This window comes from Dromaius novaehollandiae, chromosome 22 (genome assembly GCF_036370855.1).
Source record: "Dromaius novaehollandiae isolate bDroNov1 chromosome 22, bDroNov1.hap1, whole genome shotgun sequence".
NCBI classification, from domain to species: Eukaryota; Metazoa; Chordata; class Aves; order Casuariiformes; family Dromaiidae; genus Dromaius; species Dromaius novaehollandiae.
This window is the reverse complement of record NC_088119.1, coordinates 10,330,587-10,350,885: the sequence shown is the minus strand read 5'-3', so window position 1 is coordinate 10,350,885 and position 20,299 is coordinate 10,330,587. Positions and strand designations below refer to the sequence as shown.

The 20,299-nt window shown below is 55.6% G+C and overlaps 3 protein-coding genes across 5 annotated transcripts; all 3 read right to left on the bottom strand.

Moving 5' to 3' along the window:
- Positions 1-302: 302 nt before the first annotated feature.
- CSF3 (colony stimulating factor 3) lies at positions 303-3,075 on the bottom strand. Its single transcript, XM_026117843.2, has 5 exons — positions 3,060-3,075; positions 2,287-2,447; positions 1,997-2,104; positions 1,701-1,847; positions 303-1,162 (listed from the first exon to the last, which is right to left on the bottom strand). Exons 1-5 carry the CDS (start codon positions 3,073-3,075, stop codon positions 992-994), a joined length of 603 nt encoding a protein of 200 aa, XP_025973628.2. The 3' UTR covers positions 303-991.
- A 2,652-nt stretch (positions 3,076-5,727) lies between these two features.
- PSMD3 (proteasome 26S subunit, non-ATPase 3) lies at positions 5,728-11,192 on the bottom strand. The gene is made up of 12 exons (XM_064524735.1): positions 10,937-11,192; positions 9,802-9,992; positions 9,293-9,430; positions 8,872-9,008; positions 8,589-8,779; positions 8,291-8,394; positions 7,987-8,101; positions 7,492-7,611; positions 7,246-7,349; positions 6,809-6,964; positions 6,409-6,459; positions 5,728-6,253 (listed from the first exon to the last, which is right to left on the bottom strand). Exons 1-12 carry the CDS (start codon positions 11,109-11,111, stop codon positions 6,176-6,178), a joined length of 1,560 nt encoding a protein of 519 aa, XP_064380805.1. The 5' UTR covers positions 11,112-11,192; the 3' UTR covers positions 5,728-6,175.
- Positions 11,193-11,673: 481 nt separating this feature from the next.
- Positions 11,674-19,921, bottom strand: GSDMA (gasdermin A). 3 transcript variants are annotated; one of them, XM_064524736.1, is made up of 11 exons: positions 19,804-19,921; positions 19,280-19,314; positions 18,090-18,352; positions 17,713-17,923; positions 16,966-17,131; positions 16,785-16,878; positions 15,956-16,012; positions 15,537-15,691; positions 14,892-15,042; positions 14,105-14,178; positions 11,674-13,408 (listed from the first exon to the last, which is right to left on the bottom strand). In XM_064524736.1, exons 3-11 carry the CDS (start codon positions 18,301-18,303, stop codon positions 13,172-13,174), a joined length of 1,359 nt encoding a protein of 452 aa, XP_064380806.1. In that variant the 5' UTR covers positions 18,304-18,352; positions 19,280-19,314; positions 19,804-19,921; the 3' UTR covers positions 11,674-13,171. The 3 variants fall into 3 exon arrangements, with proteins under 3 accessions (XP_064380806.1, XP_025973621.1, XP_025973623.1); XM_026117836.2 differs by lacking the exon at positions 19,280-19,314; XM_026117838.2 differs by lacking the exon at positions 19,280-19,314 and having other exon boundaries at positions 15,965-16,012.
- Between the last annotated feature and the right edge of the window lie 378 nt (positions 19,922-20,299).

Below are 20,299 nucleotides of genomic sequence, written 5' to 3'. Positions count from 1 at the left end.
GGAGGAGGCCGGGGGCCGGGGCCGGCCTGCACCGAGCTCCGAGCGCTCGTCACCCCCGTGCTCCCGCTCCTGGCGCGGGATGGCTCCGCGGGCGAAGCCAGGCGCCCCGGGCGTGGAGCTGCCGCCGGCTCCGGCGCTTTCGAGGAACCGGCGCTTGCCCAAGCGACGCCGCGGGCGGGAGGAAGCTGCCGCCCCCGTGCCGCGGGCAGCCCCGGCCCTCGCAGGGCTCAGCCCCGGCGGCCCCTTCGCCCCCGGCCGCGCGCGCCAAGGCGACGGGAATGCAACCAGCCCAGGCTCTGGAGCAAAAATAGAGTTTATTTCCGTTTTTCTCGTGTATAAAAAAGACCGTGCGGTTGTCTGGGGCTAACCCAGCTGCAGTAATAAATACCAGTGCAAAACACACCGCGAGGCAGCCCCGGCGGGGGCGCGGGGCCGGGAGTGCGGGGCCCAGCTGCACCGGGCTCGGGGGGGCCGGGCAGCAGGGAGATGCCCCCCGGCCCCGGAGCCAGGTGCGAATAAGTTAAATGCAATAAATACCGGGAGTTTCGCTGCGGAGGGGGCCGGAGAGGCAGTGCCGGTGGGGCACCCCGGGAAGAGCCGCCGGCCTCCCCTCCCGCCTGCTCCGTACCTAGTGGCTAATAAATATTAATTAATGTAAATACGCATAATAGAAATAACACCCGTCAAATCCATCCCCGGAGGGCGGTAGCCGGGGCAGGGAGACGCTGCTCCGAAGCGCCGTCCTCCGCGGCCGGCGGTGGATCCCGGCGCGGCCGGGGGAAACTGAGGCACGCGCTGCCCACGGCGCCGCGCCTGAACCTCGTAGCAGAGATACGCTTTTGTTTAAATATTAAACAAGGCTGATGCTGCGCACGGGTACCCGCGCGCGGATGCCACCCCTTGCCGGACCCGGGCCACATTAAATAGCGATAAATATTAAATAAGCGGGCAGGCCGGGCGCTGCCGGGGCGGGCGGCGGGGGCTGCGGGCGTCAGCGCCGTGCCAGGTGCCGCAGCGCCCGGTACGCCGTCTCCAGGAACCGCTGGAAGTTGGCCAGGATGAAGAAGCCGCCGACCTGGTGGTGGAAGCGGGAGGAGAAGGCGGGCAGGGCGCCGCGGCCCTCGGCGGGGTACGTCACCGTGGCCAGGCCCAGGTCCTCCATCTAGAGCCGGGCAGAGGGGACGCGTCAGAGCGGTCCCGGGATGGAGGCGTCCGGGGAGCTGCTGAGAGCTGCCTGGGGATGCGGTGCCACCGGGCTGCAGAGCCCCGCGTCCTCCCCGCGGTGCCACCAAGCTGCAGAGCCCCACGTCCTCCCCATGGTGCCACCAAAGCTGCAGAGCCCTGCATCCTGCCCGTGGTGCCACCAAAGCTGCAGAGCCCCACGTCCTCCCCATGGTGCCACCAGGCTGCAGAGCCCTGCATCCTGCCCGTGGTGCCACCAAAGCTGCAGAGCCCCGCGTCCTTCCATGGTGCCACCAAGCTGCAGAGCCCCGTGTCCTCCCCGCGGTGCCACCAAGCTGCAGAGCCCCGCGTCCTCCCCGCGGTGCCACCAAAGCTGCAGAGCCCTGCGTCCTTCCATGGTGCCACCAAGCTGCAGAGCCCCACGTCCTCCCCGCGGTGCCACCAAGCTGCAGAGCCCCGTGTCCCCACCCTGGTGCCACCAAGCTGCAGAGCCCCGCGTCCCCCCCGCGGCTCCTCACCTGCTGCTGGATGTTGGAGGAGAGGTTGGCGGCGTCGAGCTGCAGCTGCTCCACGAGGCCGGTGTGGGCGGGCAGCAGCTCCAGGACGGAGGCCAGGGAGCCGTGGTAGTGCAGGAGCCCCGCGCAGATCTGGCTGAAGCAGGCTTCCTGCGGGGGCACGCGGGGTCAGCAGGGCCCGGCTGCGATGCCGGCCGGGGGCCGCGTTCGGCTCGGGGCGGCCGGCGGCAGCGGCGAAGCCGCTGGGCAGGGCTGAGCCCGGCCAGCTCGTGACACAGGTGGGCCCGGCGCACACTCACCGCCTGGAAGCTCCGGCTGTGGCACTGCTCCAGGGGGGCCTGGGCGATGCCCAGGTGCTGCCGCACCAGCAGCAGCTCTTCCTCCTCGCACAGCTGGAAGGTGTCGCACTGCGGACGGGGGGGACAGCGTCAGGGCGGCCGGCGCGTGCGGGACCCCCCGCGCCCCCCCTCGCCGCTCCGCCGCCCTCCCCTCCCAGATCAGCGTGGGCAGGGGAAGGTCACCTTATCTGTGCCCGCGTGGTGCCGGGCCCCGGCGTCCCCGCGCACGGGAGCCCCGCGGCCGCACTCACCACGGCGCGCTGCAGCGCGGCCACGTCGCCCCGGAGCTTGCGGGTGAACTCGAGGTTCTTGCGCAGGAAGAGCTGGAAGTCCTGGTCGCCCGAGAACTCGGGCAGAGGCGCCGCGCGCAGCGCCGGGCACAGCACCGCGCCCAGCACCACCGCCAGCACCGCTGCGGGCAGAGAGGAGGCTCAGCGCCCGCCCGGGCTCGGCCCCGCCGCGCGGCCCCCCGCCCCACTGCCCCCCGCCCCGCTCCGGGGCCTCCCCCGGGGCGGCAGCACCCGAGGGACAGGGCGGAGGTGCCCCGGGAGGGGGGTGAGTGCCATGGGCGGCAGAGCCCCGCGGGGCGCTGGGCTGGGCGCTGGGGTGCTGCCGGTGCGCTGGGTGCTTTGGACCCGGGGATGATTTGGGTGCAGGGGGTGCTCTGGGTGCAGGGTGCTGGGGTGCTCTGCAGTCCTGGGTGCAGGGTGCTGGGGTGCTCTGGGTGCAGGGTCCTCTGGGTCCTGGGTGCAGGGTGCTGGGTGCTGGGGTGCTTTGGGTGCAAGGTGCTGGGGTGCTCTGGGTCCTGGGTGCAGGGTACTGCGGTGCTCTGAGTGCAGGGTGCTCTGGGTGCTGGGGTGCTCTGAGTGCAGGGTGCTCTGGGTGCAGGGTGCTCAGGTGCTGGGTGCAGGGTGCTCTGGGTCCTGGGGTGCTCCGAGTGCAGGGTGCTGGGTGCAGGGTGCTCTGGGTGTGGGTGCTCTGGGTGCTCGGGGTGCCGGGTGCTCTGGGTGCAGGGGATACTCACGGGTGAGGGAGCACATGGCGGCGCAGGTCTCGGTGTCTCGTCCTCTCCGCAAGCGCCGCGGGCCCGGCACAGCTGGCTCCCGCCCTGGCTCTGCGCGGCCTCATCGATTAGGGCATTTTATAGACGGCGCCGGGGATTCACACGGATGTGGCAACAGTGCCGATTGCCTCATTGTCTTAATCACCGATATGCAAATCCGGGCGCTGGGCGCTCCCGGCTGCTGGCCCAAGGCACCGTGCGCGGGGGGCTTTCCTGGCGCCGTGGGCCGGGTGCCCCTCCGTGCCGCAGGCACCCGCCGGCAGAGCCCCGGTGCTCCGGGCCGCGGCCGGCCGGCGCTTGGTGACTGATTAACCCGCTCGCGGCGTCGCTGGCCCGCGGGAGCTGGAGCTGGAGCTGAGCCGGCGGCTTGGCACGGCCTCGCCACCTGCCTCGTGCAGCCCCTCGCCCGCGTGGCCGCTGCTCCGGCGCACCCGAGCCCCTCACCCTGGCGTCGGGGCGGGTGCAGCGCTGAGCACCGGCCGCGTGCCGGCCCGAGCCCCGCGCTGGCCCTGGAGGGGCCGTCCCCGCTGGCCCTTCGCGGAAGCGGCTGCCAGGGAAGCCCCGGGCGGGCGGCTGCGGCCCGGAGGGGACCCGGCTGCTCCCTGCCCTCTGCCGCCCCGGGGCTCTGACGTGGGATTTTGGCTCCGGCCGGGTCCCACAAGTGCTTCCAGTGTTATTTGCTGTCTCGGTGCCAGCTCGGAGCTGGCTGCCGCCCAGCACGGGCCAGCCGGGACGCGGGGAGGCACCGGCTCCGCGGCGGCCCGGGACCTGGGAAAGGGGCTGGCAGGGTCACGGCAGGATCGACCCGGGGTTTGGGGGGCCTCACTCCTGCGCCACTGACCCCCCGCAGGGCCCTCGGTCACATCACTTCCCTCCCAAAGGCCACGCGGGATGGGAAGCCCCGGCCTCACACGTCACAGCCCTCGCTGCCCACGCTGGGCTGGGCCGGCTCGTGGGCCCCCCTGCCACCAGCGTGCAGCCCCCGGGCCACTCCCGAGCCCCTGGAGCCGCTCCGGCCTCCGGCTGGGTGAAAGGAAACACCTGGAGATGCGCAGCTCAGCTGTGAGCACCACCTGGGGCCTTGCCAGGCACGAGACAGGTGTTAACTCTGAAACCTAATGATGACTTTCCCCTCCCAGGACCTGGAAGTACTACTCATTCTGCCCTCAGGCTGGGTGAAAGGACTGCAGCAGTGGAGCCTGTTTGTGGGATTTCCTGGGAGAAATTTTCCTCTCCTGGCACTGCCTTCACCCTCCCCGGAGCCAGGGGCAGGCAGGGCCCATCCAGACCAGGGCGGCCATGGAAGGGGGTTCGTGTGACCCGCTGGCGCGCTCCTGGGATCGCCCTTTTCTCCGGAGCTGAGCAGAGCTGCCGTCTCAGCAGGTTGGTGCTTTCAGGAATCGGGGCTGGTGCAGGAGGGGAGGGGGTGAATCAGTGCCGAGCGGGGCCGAAAGCCCGTGTCGGCTTTCTGAGGAAGGAAGTGGTGTCCGAACCCGAAACTTGTGGGCGGCGAGGCGCGGGCGGGAGCGCTGGGCCAGCACAATTCGCCCCGGGCCGGAGCTGCCGCGGCAGGGCCGTGGGGACTGCCCCGGGCACCCACCCTGCTGCGGTTCTGCCTCGTGGCCTCCTTCCTCCCGCGGCCTCGCCCTGGGGACCCTCCGGCCCTCCTGCCCATCCGCGTGGAGGCTGCCGCTTCCGGGGTGTCCCGCGCCCCGGAGCCGGCGGCCGCATCGGGCCGGGGCTGCCCCTTCTCTGCTCCGGCCCGGCGGCAGGGTCCGACCCGCGGCTCCGCCGACGTCCCCGGGGGACAGACGAGCCGTATCCGTCGCGCTGGGGCTGCCCCGCTCCCGACCCGTGTGGCCCTTGGCCGCCAGCCCAGCTCGGAGCTCGGGAAGATTCCCGGATTTCCCCAGAGGATGAGCCCAGCTGGGCCCAGGTGTCCCCAGCGCGGCGGGGCTGGATCAGGCACGTGGACGTGACCCCCTTGGAGGGACGGGGCAGGTCCTGGGGGTCTCTTGCCCTCGCGCCGGTGGCAGGGGCAGCCCCCGGGTCTTTCCCGGCAGGCCAGGAGGGGGATGCGGGGCTGAGCCCCTTCCCGCGGCCTTGCCATGTACGTGGGCCGCCGTAACGCTGCTGATCCCGGTAATTCCTGCCCCAGCCTTTGTTTGCAGCCGCAGAACAAAGCGGCTTTTGGGAAACAGGATCGCGGCGGTTGGTGTCTGTCAGCGCAGCGGTGGCACTCCCAGCACCAGCCCCGCTGCGGGCACCTCGGCTCAGCCCCGGGACTGGGCGCTGGGTGCCACCCGCGTGGGTCCCCGTCCCCACCTCCCCGGCCTGTCCCAGCACAGCCGGGACGTGTCCGCAGCAGGCGCTGCAGCCCCCGGGGTCGGATCCTGCTGGGCCCAGCTGCGCCTCGGCCGCACACCCCTCAGCTTAGCCCCGGGGTCGGTGCGGGTTGGAGCCGAGCCCAGCTCCTGCCTGGGGCCCTGGAGAGGGGAGCGGGGTCCCGGCGGAGCTCCAGGCTCCCTCCGTGCAGCCCAACACCGCTCTTCCAGGCCTCCAGCAGCTCCAGCCGGCCCCGTGCTCACTCACGGATGCGACAACGAACCCACACCAGAACAAGGGAGGGTGGTGTTTTTCCAACTTTTATTTTAAAAGTCATAATTGAAGCTTAACAAAGTCTGACCCCATTATTGTTGTGAGAGCCGGGGGTGACTGTGGTCCCCGTGGAGCCCTACCACCGACCCCCGCCCGCCCTGGCCCCGCTTCCCGTGGAGCTCCCAATTCATGGGCCCTCGCGTGCCTCGGTGTGGGGCTCAGCAACGACTTCGACCACAAGCAACCTTAAAAGAACAGTTGTTTACTGGGGAGGGGGGTCCCCTCCGTGGGTGGCGAGGGCGATGGGGGAGCAGGGCCTGTGGCTGCGGGCCGGGGAACCCTGTGTCCCCCTCCCCCGGTACAGACATGCAGGTATTTATAAAAGAAAGGCAGATCGGGGACCGGGGCCGTGTGAGGCAGCTCTGCTCAGACAGCATCTTCCCTAGGGACAAATAAAAAAGTACAGCCAGGCCAGAGGGTCACGGGAAACCATCATCATCATCCTCTGCCATCTCCTTCGCAAACTCCAGGTCCTGCTGCTCGCGCTCCCGGCGCTCCTGGAAAGCAAAGGCAGAAGTTGGTGGCAATCGAGGGACAGGATCCGGGTCCTTCCGGGGGCCTTGGTGCCTGCTGGGCTGCAGCACGAGCAAGCGTCCTGCCAGCACGCGGCCGGCTGAGCCGGAGCACAGCAGAGGCACGGGGGAGATCTCACCTCTGCAGATTCCAAGTCCTTGTTGTAAGATTTGGGTGGGAACCTCATGGCCTGGAAAAACAAGGGAGAGAAGAAGCTGTGAGCAGAGGCCTCGACTCTGTCCCCTGTTCCCTTCTGCCAGTCAGAAAGCCACCGTGTTCCAGCCAGCTCTGTCCCAGCCTTAGCTGGAACCACCTTCTCCATCAGGGCTGAACCCGGAAGGCAGTGAGACGCCCCGGCTGGTTCTGAGCGGCTGATGGAGACCTGTTCCCTCCAGCTCTGCAGAGAAGCCCCGTGGGTCCCCCTGAACACGCCTGCAGCCTCCCAGGGCGATTCCTCACTCGGCAGGACGATCCCAGCGGCACGCGCTGTCCCAGCCAGACCCCCCCCCCATGCGAGGTGCCCGTGCTGCCGCGCTCACCTTGACGGACATGTTGTGGATGTCGAGGCAGAAGGAGATGCGCTGGTGGAACGCCAGCTGGGGCTCCCGGGTCGAGTAGATGTCGATCATTTCCTTGGACTGGACGTAGCCCTTCTCGTGGTTAATGCTGGCCTCGATCACGCCGTCCCGGATGGCCTGCAAGCCGGAGGGCGTGTGGTCAGAGCACCCGCTGTCGCCAAGGGCTGAGGCAGCAGTTTAGTGAAGGGAGTTGGCTGCTGCGACAGGAGCGCTGGGCTCAGGACACAGCACTCAGTGACAGGATGTGGTGACCTAAGTGTCCCCAGGAAGGGAGCGCTGCAGAGACGGGGCAGAAGCAGCCTGGCAGCAGTGCGAGGCCAGCCGCGAGAACCAGGAGCTGCAGACAGGTGCCAGGACCCGCAAGCCGTATGGTCACATGAGATTTCACGTGCAGCTACCTTGGCAACGATGAACTCTGCATCCTCCGGGCTGTCTAGCTGCAGCTTCTGCGCAATATCAGCCAGGGAAATGCGAGAGTAGGAGAGGCTGATCATACGGACACCTGAGACGAGGACAACGAGAGCTGAGCCCTCTCTCGCCAGGCAGCCGCAGTCCCAGGTGCGCAAGGTGACACCCAGCTGCCTGCCAAGCCCGTGGCACCAGCCGCGACGCAGCCCCCAAACACCACAGCGGCGACCTCCTACCTGTCTTGATGACGTTGTGCCTCAAGCGAATGATCAGGGTGTAGGTGCCGTCGGCCTGGAACTTGTCCCCAAACTGATCAAGGACCTGGTTGAACTTGGCCAGGTTCCCAGTCCGGACGGCTGGAGCAGGCAGATGAGGGAGGAGAGAATGTGTAAATCAGGGAAGGATCTAGGGCCGAGGTGCCGGCGGGAATGCGAGACAGGGCCCAACTCCCAGGCCTGCCATCCATTCCTCCTCCGGGCTGAGGAGGACCCAGGTGTCCTGCGCCCGGCTGCTCAACAGCCTTTCGGGGACTGCGGACTCGCGCTTCAGACTGGCACCGAGAGGAGTCTGGCAGCTGGGTCCCTTTGAGGCAAGAGGGGAGAAACCCCCATTGCTCATCCCCCCCCCCCCCGAGGCGTCCCACTCCCCCGAAGCACAGGACATTGTGCCAGGACACGGCAGTGCCGCGGCTCCGCGAGGAACTGCGCGTGGGCAGGAACGGCCCGTCGTACCCTGAGTCAGGAGGAAGTAGGGCATGAGCGAGCGCTTGAGGGAGGGCTGTCTGAACTGGAGCCTGTCCGGGATCTCCCCCAGCAGCAGTTCCACCACGATGAGCAGCTTGTGCACCTTGAGCAGAAAGAGGCTGTGAGTCTCCGGAGAGACCAGGCCGGGGCTAAACCCCGCAGACAGCTTCTCCACAGGCGCAGAAGGGAGGAGGACCAGCAAGGTGCCGAGACCTGCCCTGCCGCAGCCCCGATCCAGAACGAAGGAGGAGCCGCCACCCCGAGCGCTTGCGCGCTTCCCGTGCTCACTCACCGTCTGTTTGAAGCCAACAGCCGTGTGCTGCGGTGCCTTCCGCAGGGCGTTCGTCATGGTCCTCCGCGCCTCCGAGTACTCCAGCTGAATGGCCTTGATGCGCCCTGGGAGAGGGAGAGGGTTCACATGGGGCAGGAGGCATTTGGAAAAGCCACTGAGTGAATCCAATCGGACCCACCTGGCCGGTCCTTCAAATCCAGACTTGAAGACCCAACGCCCACCGCTCAAACAGACTCCCCGGGGACTAAAGACCCGAATCTCAGACTGCCAGTGGCGTGCGGGACCCTCCGCGTCTCACCTGTGTAATAGAGGTACCGTGCCCACTCGTTGTTGTTGGCCTGCTCGGGAAACACGGACTTGGAGACGAGCTTTTCTGCTTGGTCGTAGAGGTTGTAGTGAAGGTAGTTCCTCAGCAGCAGGTTCAGGAGGGTGGCCTGCCCGTCCGCGTCGTGGCGCAGCGTGGCTGTCCGCAGCCGGGCGTGCAGGAAGCTTCAGGGAAGGGAAAGAGCGTGTCAGGGAGGGAAAAGAGCCAGGCTCAGGGAGAGCCTGCGCACAGGACCACCGTGGAGGGCCGATCCTACCTCCTGACCACGTCAAGTTTATTCAGGAACTCATAGATGCGTGAGTGGTAATAGTAACATTTAGCCACCACCAGGTCAAGGGCACGGCGATTTTGGGAACTGATCTTCTGCATCAGGTCGTCAGACACTTTCTGGGCCTGCAGGAGGGGAACAGAGACCAGAACAGATGAGCTGCTGCCCAGGAGAAGTGGGAGACGGACAGGGTTGTGGGACTGCCCTTGGCTGAGAGCCGCAGCGGTGAGGGCTAACGCTGGAGGCTGCCTTCTGGCAGAGCCCCCCAAATGAGGCTGAGAGGAGGGGGAAATTGTGGGGCAAGGAGGCAGGCCGGCCACCAAGGCTCTCCAGGCCTGGCCTGGCGCAGGAGTGCCACGCGAAGAGCTCAGGTTTAGAGCGGGCAGCAAGGCAGCCTGGGGCATCTCACCTCGGGGTATCGCTTGCTGTTCATCAGGTAGATTACAAGGAGCAGCTGGAGGTAGGTCTCCACTTCTGGCAAGAGAGGGGCTGAGGCCGCCTTCCCCGTCCGCGGGCGAAACTGCAGCTCTGCTTCCGTGTCCATGGACTGCGGAGAGAAACATGCTGGGCCCTGGCTCAGCCTGCCGCCACCCCCCTCACCAAGGAGGGGTCTCCTCGTGCCCCCGTCGGCGGGACGCGCCCCGAGCGAGGCCGGTCCCCGGGCCTGCGGTCCCCAGCGGCTCTGCGGAGGGTGCGACGCCGCGGCCGGCCAGGGCTGCTGGCAGCACAGCTCCATCCCTGCTTGGGCCTGTGGTGCCCCGTCCCATCTCACGCCTGCTCCTGACCAGCCAGGCTGCGTCTCAAACGCCCCCGAGCCCTCGCTGGTCCCGACAGCCTCTCGCCCCACAGCAGCACCCCGGACGCTCCCCACTGCAGCCCCTCTGCAGCCAGCTGCCTGCCCCGTCCCCATGGCCTTACCTCCTCCAGGAAGCCGAGGAGGAAGTCCCGCGTGGTGCTGTTGGAGGTGAAGAAGCCGTTGATGGCTTTGTGGAGCACGTTGGAGTTCAGTCGGCGGGAGGTGGAGGGCAGAGCCCGCAAGGCACGCAGGACGTAGCGCGGCTCCTTCCCTGACACCGCCTTCTCAAGCTGCTTCACGTGCTCTTTGATATCTGCAGGAGCAGAGCGGATGTGGCATTGGCACGCGGCCTCCCAGAGCAAAGCTGGATCCCAGGATCCCACCAGATCAGGGGGCTGCTCCATTCTGCTGCTACTGGCTCCATCCATCTCCGCTCTCTTTGGATGCGCTTCCGGGAGAGGCCCCGGGTGCGCAGCCTCTGTGTCCCGAGCAGCCTGGGCTGACTCTGCTCTGAGCAGGAGCCTGGACACCTCCAGAGGCCCCTTCCCACCTGAATCATCCTTTGATCCATGGGCTCCATCCCTGCTTTGCAGTCCACCCCCCCCCAGGCATCCACCACAGGTTTCCCCAACTTCTCCTGCCATTGTCTGTCTCTCATTGCAGCCCCTCATAGGGGACACCCCCCCCCCCAAAATCCTCCCTAGCTCCTTTTCCCTTACAGCGATCCCCTCACCTATTCCCCATAGCTCCCTTCCCCCACAGAGGCCCCTGGTTCCCCTCCCCTCATAGTAACCCCCCCCCACATGCACCCTGCCCCACGTCCCCTCCCTCACAAGCACTCCCCCACCATGCTTCCCTACACTGATCCCCCCCAGGACTCCCTAAAGCTCCTCCTAGTTCCCTTCCTCCCACCGGAGCCCCCCTACAACCGCCCTCTCCTACACAGACCTCTCCCCAACTACCTCTCCCTACGAGCACCCCCCACAGCTCCCCTGTCACCCAGGCAGACTCTCTCCAGCTACCTCCCCCCTCAGAAACCCTCCTAGTTATCCTCCTTCTCCCCAAAGGCCCCCCCCAGCTAGTTCCCCCCTTGGAGACTCTCCTAGTTATCCTCCTTCCCCACAGAGACCCCCCCAGCTACCTTCCCCCCTCAGATATCCCCCTGGTTTCCCCCCCCCAGCCACCTCTCCTCGCACAGACCCCCCCCCGTTCCTCTCCGCTGCACCGGGCCCCCCTCACAGCTGCCCCCCCCCTCACCCTCCAGCGTGACGGCGTCGAGCTCGCGCTGCGGCTGCCGGTCCCCGGCCGCCTCGGCCGTCGTCGTCGCCGCCGCCTCCTCCTGCATCTCCACGTCGGGGGGGGCGGGCGGCGGCCCGTCGGGGGGCGCCTTGGCCTTGTCGCCGCGGCGGCGGGACGCGCCCTCCTGCTTCATGGCCGGGCCGGCCGTGACACTGCAGCAACCGCGGGGCACGCCGGGAGTCGGCCAGGCGCGGCCAGCCGCGCGCCCACCGCCGCCGCCAGGCCCGCGCGGCCGAGCGCCGAGCAAGCGAACGCCCGCCTCGCTCAGGCGTTCCCGGCAGCCGCTCGCTCCGCTCCTTCCGCCCTCTCGCTCGGGTGTTTCCGGCAGCCGCTCGGGTATTTCCGGCAGCCGCTCGGGTGATTTACGCCCGCCATTTGGCGCATGCGCGCGTTTCCCGCCTGCCGCGCTGAGGCGAGGCGCGAGGATCGTTAGCTCCGGGCGGCGGCAGTTAGGCCCGGTCCGCCCGCCCGCGGCCTTCCCCCGCCCGGGAGACCCCTCTGTGCCCGTGCCTGTCCCTCTGAGTGGGCTCGGGGCCCGGAGCTTGGGCTCTGCTGCCTCGGCCCGGGCTCCTGTGAAGCGTGCGGCCTTGGCCCCCTTGGCCGCCCAGGTAAGAGTTCTGGCATAGCTGGGTTTCAGTCACCTTGAACGGTGTTACATATGTGAATAAAAAGCTGCCTTTAAGAATGTCTGGATACTCGATAAGAAATACTTCTCTTTATTTCTGTCACAGTAGGCAGAGCATTTGTTATGCCTGCTCTAAAAGAGTTAAAAACACAACCAATTTCACATTTGTTTTCTGAATTTTATAGCAAGGTGGGGGCAAGCCAGCTGTGCAGCCCACTGTTACTTATTGAGTTCTCTAATGACCGTATAAAAACAATTTTCTAGTTTCTCTAACATGGAGGTGGTGGATCATGATGGAGGAGGTTGTTCAAGAGCTGCATGGTCACAGCACATAACTACCTAATAGTGGTGGGAACTAGTTTTGTTTGCCCCAGAACTGTTTAGCAGGCCGGGTCTAGCCTGTGAGCTGTCCATTGCACAGCCCTTGCTTCAAGAATACATGTGATGACACTAAAAAGTGTGGTATTGGAGTAGTAGGAGAACACCCATTTTTGGGCAGAGATGGCATCTAAGATCTACTCTAGCACAAACTATCTGCTGGTAAAAGAAAATCTGTGACAGGCTATAATATATAGAAGGTTACATTGATATCTCTGTATTTAGAATATCTTTACTGCTAGGGAAAAAGGTTATCTGCATGATTGTGAAGAGAATTAGTGATGCAGTATTTGCTGAAGAAGATAGATTAAAGTGGCCTGCAGAATCTCTGCTGATACGATTAGAGGAGGAGGAATGGGACAGCATAACTTTACTATTGTACTTCTGGGATCTGTGACTTCTTTTTATCCTAAAGTGTTTAAAGTAGATGAATGGATCCTTCCTTTGTGGTGGTTGTAGAAACAAATATACTTTCTTTGATATCTGACCTGTCTAATGTTTTCTGATAACTTTAAAACTCATCCTATGAGTAGGTAACCATATCTGCTTGAATACTGGTCACAATTCTTTGCCTGATTTAGCCCAGGAGTTGTAGGGGGACTGCTGAATGTATTCTAAAACTGTCATAATCTATTCTTCTGCAGCACTCATGGGATGTGTGGTGAAGATATCATTTTAACAGATAGTGCAACTTTAAAATGCTTTGAGATCTTGCAATTCTCAAAGTTCTGTTGATTTTCTAATATCTACCACTTAGTGACTCACACGGGAATTGCAAGTGTGACCTGGATTTCACCTTCAAGTATAAGCAAACTGCTCCTGATGTATTCCTTTGCCTCTGGTTGATTGCATCAGAAGCTATGTGCTGATGTTTCCTAGTAAAACTAGGATCATATAATGTGCAACTGGCAGGTTTGAGAATCTTTAGCTAGTGAATTTTTTCAGTTGGCACTATGCAATCAATGGGAAATTAATTCTGAGATTTGGTTTTGGGCTTCTATAAGCAGATATGTTGCTTTAGGACTCTGCTTTTCCCACTCATTTATAAGCAGGACTGAGTGCTTATAAAGAATGTCTCACACAGATAGGAGTGAAGCTTGGAGAGAGAAAGTATCTTGCAGAAACAAACTTTCAAATATATCTTCAAGCCATTCCCTTTAAATCATTCCTAACCGGAAGAAAAGTGTAGTCTAGTCTAATTTACTCAGAAGATCTAGCACATACAAAGATGCATACAGGGCTGCTAGGGATGAGAAGGCTTCCTGCTTACATTCAGCAGATCCATTTTTCTGAATCTTCACTCCACTCATCTCTAACATTACAGTGGTTAATTTTTGTTCCTTCTCTTGTGAGAAAGAGAGCAGACTGGCATCCACGCTGAAACACCCTTCCGTATTTTGTATGTCGTATTCCAAGATGCTCTTGACCTTTACAACAACAAAATCAGCGAAGTCAGTATTTTAAAACTCCCGTCAGTGCTGCAGTAAGGCTGCGCCACCCCTCACTGGAAGTCACTAAGTGAATAAATGATGCTTTGACTTGTGAAGTGCTTTAACATCTTACAGGCTCACTGAATAATACACATTTATGCATAGCACTTTTCACCCGGAAAGAATATCATACTCATGTACTCAATTTTCAGTTTCTTGTGAATTAGTTATGTCCAAGAAATCAAAATGGTACTGTGCTTGTAAATCTGGAGCCTGAGAAACCAACAAATTCCGCAGCAGCATTCTCTCTCCCCTAACTGCTGGTCAAGGGGATGCTTACAACTCTGGTCAACTCAAATGACAAAGTACTTTTCTTTTCCAGAAAGAGAGAGAGAGTATACCAGAAAATGATACTCAGCTGCATCCAGTTGAGTATTTATTATATCTGCAAAATAGATGTTAGAAAACTTAGGCCTTCTTGTGTTGTGTGGTTTCTCTCAAAGTGAGTGTTTTGATCCCTGCCAAGTTTGAAGCCTGTAGTAATTCTTCCTTTCCTTCTTCCCAGTGTTACCTTAAGTTGTGATACTGCTACTTATACCATAATCTAAATGTTGCTTGAAATAAAGTTTAAAAAAAACAAAAAAACCCCAAACCCTTCATTTTGGGACAAGTAGATGATGTGTGGTTTCTCACCAGCTTAAGCTGTTGGGACACAATCTTCTCTTCCAAAGACTCCAGCAATAGCAGCAGCTGATCCTCTGTTAATTCTAGAGAATTAAAACAGGTTTATAGCCCCCCCCTCAAAAAAAAAAGAAAATCAAACAACCAAAAAAAAAAAACCTACCACCCCCCCACCAAACAACCAAAAAACAAGCAAAAAACCCCACTGATCTGTTTCAGAGACAATTGGCAAGATAATGAACATCAACTGTCAGCATGGAACACCTGTTTGATCAAAAGTTCTTCAGACATTTTATACTAAATTAATCATGCAGTCTCCCTGCAGACTGCATGAACATAGTATTTTAATTTACAGATTATGATAACATTGAGTAGTAGAGATCATGGGGATGAGAGAGTTGAGGGAGTGTTCAAACCATGTCTTGTGGCAACTGTAGGAAAAGAACCCTAGTATTGGTACTCTTGTTTCTCTAATGTAATCTTGCCACCTTTACCTACGTTTTAATTCAAATTTAAGTCCTCCTTTGTTTTGTTCAAGGATCCCTTTGTATACCCGATAATTCAGTATAATGCTCCTAGCAGTTACTGCACTGTGACCCTCAAACTGTTGCTAAACAGCAGCTGTGATGGAGAGGTCTGTGCCCTCATCAAAACCTTCTTCAGTTTCCAGAATCTAAGAAATGATTTTCGGTAGGTTCTCTGCAAGTTTTTCGTATTCTATTAGCCTTTCAGACAGGAATGCTTTCAGAATATTTTGATAATACTAGATTTCTCCACTAGAATGACCAGAAAACCTTACCGTCCAAAGCATAAAGGGTGTAGTTAATTGCTTTTGCAAGCTTAAGGAGGAGGTCTCTCGGAGAATCCTGTAAACTGTGCAGCAGGTCTTTTAAGTCTGGGCTCTCTGTTTTCAGTTCACAATTATCAGTTTCTTCAAGAACAGCTTCCATCTTGGCGGGGGGGGATCAGAGAAAGAAATTTCAGGATTTAAGAGAAGAGGCTGCTGACAGTGCATTGCAATGTAACTACAGAAGCAGACATATGAACAGTCAGGTAATACGGATTTCCTCTCCCGAAGCTGTTTATGAGGCTCTAATTGAGGCTTTAGTGAAGTATGGCATTCACACATTAAATACAGAATACTGTATTTAAATGATTTGTTGATACCTTCAGATAAAAAACTTTTGTGTTCTTAAAAAAAAAAAAAATCTGTAAAAGCTGAGATGAGAGGGGCTTGCTAAGCTATGTTGAGGACATATTTCCCCAGACCACTCTGTCCTGAGCACCTTCTCTCTCTCTTTGTGTGGTGATAAAGACCAGATGAACGTGCTGAGGAGTAATTTGGATTGATAGTCATGGCATAGGAGATGACCCTTGGGGCAGATGTATGACAGTGGAAGTCTTTATACCTATAAATTCTGTCAGTGAGATCAACTTTGCTTACTTTCTGGGTCAGTTCTTGAAAGAGGTTTCTGTTTCTCATCACAGCTTTGATGGATTTTAAAAATGTGTTGTACAGATCCACAGACAACATGGAGAAAATTTGGTATTTTGCTTTAACTTCCTTCTCTAGCGCTCCTAATTTTCCATGTAAGAAGCCTGAAAACCAGAAAAGAGTTAAAATATATCACTTTTAAGCTAAGGAATGCTACAGTAGGTCCACTGGCATCCCTAAAATTACAAATTGAAACATTTAGATTAATATTTTTGAAAGTAAATAATAGGTAACTTGAGTATACTTCCTTATGGACAGTTGTCATGGCCCACAGTAAATGCATTGCTTTTGGTGGTTTGTGTTTATCTTGAGAAATTTCAGCTTAGCCAAATAGGATAAAAGTAATGCAAATGAAAGTATTAAAATACATTGCTTGCCATCAGATACAAATGTTTGTACGTTATCTTCTGGGAAGTGGTAAATATCTGCAAGAGAATAAAAAGGGAATTGTTAATTTAGAAAATACTTAGTGGAATAGTTACTTTTTTTAAGTCTGAAGATGTTAGTATCTCAGTTATGAATTTTCCTGTGCTAATTGTAGGTCAGACAGTGATATTATTTCCACTGTTCTCCAATGCATGTGTCTTCTGTGCATTCATTTCAGAACTTGGTTAAATTTGTCATTCTCGGACCTCATTCTCTTTTTCCATGTGCTTTATGTCAGGATGTGTATCTGCCCAGATGTGTATTTAAAATATGAGCAAATTAAAATGACAACTTATATTCAGCAATTCAGAGGATAGGGGGCAAACCAAAATGTGAATCCTGCAGCAGGTTTCACGGATGTTCATCCTTTCTTTCTCTGCCTGTCCAGCACTAGCTGGTCTTCCTGTTGAAGGTTCAGCTACCCTGTTTTCTCCCAAGCTATTTTATCCTATAAGAAAAGAAGAACTTTTTCCCTCTACAGTCTTTCAGCAGGAGTTGTCTTTGCAGTTCATGAAATCTATAGTTGAGATTTTCTTACAAGTTTGTTTCCTTGCAAAAAAAGCATGACTGCACCTCTTTCCCAAGTAGCTCTTTTAACTTACTATGTAGTGTCTCTTCCCACTTGATTTCTGCAATTAATATTGCATATGCTCATTTTATTTCAAATGCACTAAGGGGGGCCATTAGGCTGAATAATATTTTAGGAAATGTTTTTGCTCTGCTGCATTGTTTCCTGGATGGAAGGGTTGGAAGTTCCTGAAAGCTACTTACCCCATGATCCATCATCAATAGTCAGCTGCATTGTTCTGAATGCTATGGTGCAGCCTTTGGGTATAGTTATGCTTTCTTTGCAGCTTCTGGTGCCCTGATCAACGAAAAATGTGTTACTAGACCTGAATGGCATGCGGATGGTCTAAAAGGACTGGCTCCAGAAGTTAGAGACAAATCAAACCTCTGCGCTGAACTTGGCATAAAGCTGGGCCATGAAGCTCCCTTCGGTCTTGTTGGTTTCCTTATAGTTGGTCTCCTCTGAGGTTTGTATTGATTCATAAACCAAATACAAATTCTGTTGCTTTTTCTTTAATTGTGCAATGAAGGAGTGATTCATATTGAATTTTCTGAAGGAGAAAAAGGATACAATATCTCTGCTAATTGCTCTTATTCTGTGAGTTATACCAAAAATATCTGTAGCTTGTTTAGAGACAAAGGCCTTGCTTGTGTCCATTCTCCCGTTATGTGAGTGTACATAAATGTCACAATGTGTAAGGGGCTTCTGGGGGGAAAAAAGGTGGCAGAAAATGGGCTGCAATTTCTGCTGTCCACAGTGCATTTCCCTTCTGCATCTGACAGGGATGCAGAGGGGAAGAAGTGGCAGAGGAGGCCATGTTCTGGCAGGCCACATAGGTGGCGTGTCCTGATTTGTATGTTCCTTTCCAGGTATAAAACATGGGAAAAGATGGCTTGACTCACATTGAGGTGTTTCCACTTTCTTAAGAACAAAAGAATCTATAAGCACTACAAACCTATGTAAGGAGTCTTTACCACCTCTTTCCAGTCCTCAAGAAGTATGCATAGTTAGGGAAAACGCGTGGTCTCAGGCTTTAATCTTGTTTTTGGCTGTTGAAAACAAATCGTGTGATCTGGCGTAAGGTAAAAGAGTATGACCAAAGCGTGCATTCTCCATTCCTGTCTGCCTTACCTTTCTGTTTTTAGTGACTCAAGTTTTGCTACTGGTATGTACTTTTTTTCCAGCTTGATGGACCCCTCTTTGGACCAGCGGGTAGATCCATATACTTCTGTGTTTGCAGATTTAACAGGGAGGTGAAGTTTCCCTTCAACTTTGCCATCAACGTGGTGTGTGAATGTAACTTGGCTTGAATCTTGAACATCTTCAGTGGGAATGAGGAACTCTGAAATAATTTGATGTGTTTGCTTAAACATAATTACACAGACTCAGTAGTATGACTCATGCACACAAGAAAGACGGAACATGGTAGCCACTGAGGGAAAACAGGATGATCCAAATGTTTTGTCTATGGAAATTGTAAACTTAAGAATGATGAATCTGGACATTACCTGCACTTGTTTTGTCTCCTCCAAGTAGCAACACATCATAGAGACTATACTCTGTTCTTCGGTAGCCTGGAGTTGGGTGGAATATGGTTTTTTCTTTTCTCCTAACAAGGCAGTAGGGTCTGAAATGTTCTTGGTCTAAGATACTGTAAACTGGAATCAGTTCTCCTTTTGAATCCATCTGCTTTGCTATGGATCGAGTAACTTTTTTAAACATTCTGCTGCAGCTTGATAAAACTTTGAACCGAAAGGAAGTGTGCTTGTGCCTTGGGGAAGAGGTAAAGACAAATTAAGCAATAGTACTTGAAATATGAATAGGAGGTTGTAGCAAGATATCTGCCACCTTTAATTATTGAGGACATTTCAGAAAGGATAATATCCCAAAAGCCCACATTTCTACAAGGACGCAATCTATCCAAGATTATTTACAGGGAAGTTCTTGGAGAACTAGGAATAGGAGTCATAGCTTACAAATTAAGCTTGTTCAGGCTTATCCCATTTTGCCTTTTAATTTCCAGTCTTCAGGTACGCCTGTTTGTAGACTGAGAACATAGTTACTAGTTTCTGAGGCTACTGATCTTCAGCACTGGAATCTGTTACTACAGTTTCAATTAAGACATGTTATTTGTTTCTTATACCAGCACACACCAGAGTAGTTTCCATTACTAGAACTAGACATGGCTACTTAGCCTAATATATCAATTACTGTTGTCTTAATGTGTTCACCTCATTTAACATTAAAAAAAGAAGTTTGAGCAATTTCCTGCCACAATGAACTAGCAGTTTGCAGTTCCTGTTCAAGTACTTCTTCTGCATTTTACCCCCTTATATCTTGAGGCCTGACAGATAAGTGGTTTATTTGGAAATGACAATGCTAAAGCAGTAGAAAAATGATTTTGTTGAAGTCTTGCAGTGAGAAAGTGAAAGCGTTGAGAGGAGAATAATGACTTACAAGGAAAGGTAGGACAGCTTGTTCTATGCCAAAACATTCCTCAGCATTTTGGGTGCATTTCATCTGTGTCTGCACCAACTCCTCCTCCCCCAGAACATATGCATTCCAGCACAGCTACTTGGATATGTTCTAGTTCTCTACCTATATTTCCCTCCCGCCCCTGAAAGTTGTATGTTTGAGAGGCAGAAAGGCAAACACCGCACGCCAGACAGGTACCGTTGCAGCTTGTTGTTACTCTAACCTTTCACTTTTGTTTCTTTATCCATCCAGCAATATCTGTAAGGCATGATGAAGAAAATCTTTGATTTACAAATTGAAAAGGTTATGGTGCTCACTGAGGAGAAAAGTGTGCAGGCTTTCCCCCCTCATCTGTACCCTATCAAATTTCCTTAGAGGAAGGAAGAGAAGCTGATCCCCGTTTATAGTTCAGATTAGCAATTCCTCCTATATTGGGGGGGGACAGAAATCATTCTTCCCTTTGCCTTGCTTAATGTCCCTCAGCGGTCTGAAAAAACAAACTTGCTAAGTTTGATTCTTTCAAATTTGTAAAGACTGACACATCACAAAGGATGGAATATTGTATGAAATGGAGGGGGGGAGAAATAGCCCTACACTATTCTGTGTTTAATGTGGGATCATTTTAGTAGCATGTAGAGGACTCATTCTCTTGGCAGACTTCAAAAAAGATAAAACTAAGAAGCTACTCTTAACAGACAGTTTGCTCTACCCCTCTCCCGCACTGAAAGCTCTTAAAAATTTACTTGCCTGTTTACAGTGTGAAGTGGCTTCTCTTCTCATCTACTGATCGGTGTGAATGTGTTTGCAATCTGTCGTGCTTCATAAGTGGTATTGCGTCTTTAAAGCAGCAGGGGTGGGGAAATACTTCAGACATCCGGAAGTATGAGCTGTAGTAGGGCAGTCGGCTATTGTTTACATAATTCTTTCTCCAGAAAGTTATTTGTCATCAATGTGTGGTGGTCTGTTGTGATCTGTTACAGTGGGTGTGGATAACCTTAAGTTGTTCTGCAGATTCATTCTTCTTATATTGTAAGATCAGTTTCATTTCTAATCTAGTTTTAATTTTCAGTTGTATTACACTTTTTTTTTTATCTGTTAGGATGAGGAATAGTGCATTATGGTTTTGGAGCATTTCACTGAAGCCATCAGAGGGAAATAACTAGGTGTGGTGTAGACAAGAGGGCAATGATTATTTTACTGGGAGCACTTTTATTAACTAGCTGCCTTATGTTGTTAATCACTG

Bases quoted from the DNA above. Each gene is read 5' to 3' on its own strand.
- GSDMA (XM_064524736.1), bottom strand. From the start codon at position 18,303: ATGTTTAAAAAAGTTACTCGATCCATAGCAAAGCAGATGGATTCAAAA. The intron at 16,879-16,965 runs GTTTGATTTGTC...TTCGTTGATCAG, and splicing joins ATGCCAAGTTCAGCGCAGAG to GGCACCAGAAGCTGCAAAGA. The intron at 15,043-15,536 runs GTAAGCAAAGTT...CCCCCCGCCAAG, and splicing joins TTCAAGAACTGACCCAGAAA to ATGGAAGCTGTTCTTGAAGA.
- PSMD3 (XM_064524735.1), bottom strand. From the start codon at position 11,111: ATGAAGCAGGAGGGCGCGTCCCGCCGCCGCGGCGACAAGGCCAAGGCG. The intron at 9,009-9,292 runs GTGAGATGCCCC...CCCCTCCTGCAG, and splicing joins ACAGCAAGCGATACCCCGAG to GCCCAGAAAGTGTCTGACGA. The intron at 6,965-7,245 runs GTAGCTGCACGT...TCCGGCTTGCAG, and splicing joins CAGAGTTCATCGTTGCCAAG to GCCATCCGGGACGGCGTGAT.
- CSF3 (XM_026117843.2), bottom strand. The intron at 2,105-2,286 runs GTGAGTGCGGCC...CCCCGTCCGCAG, and splicing joins CCGCGCTGCAGCGCGCCGTG to TGCGACACCTTCCAGCTGTG. The intron at 1,848-1,996 runs GTGAGTGTGCGC...GTGCCCCCGCAG, and splicing joins ACAGCCGGAGCTTCCAGGCG to GAAGCCTGCTTCAGCCAGAT.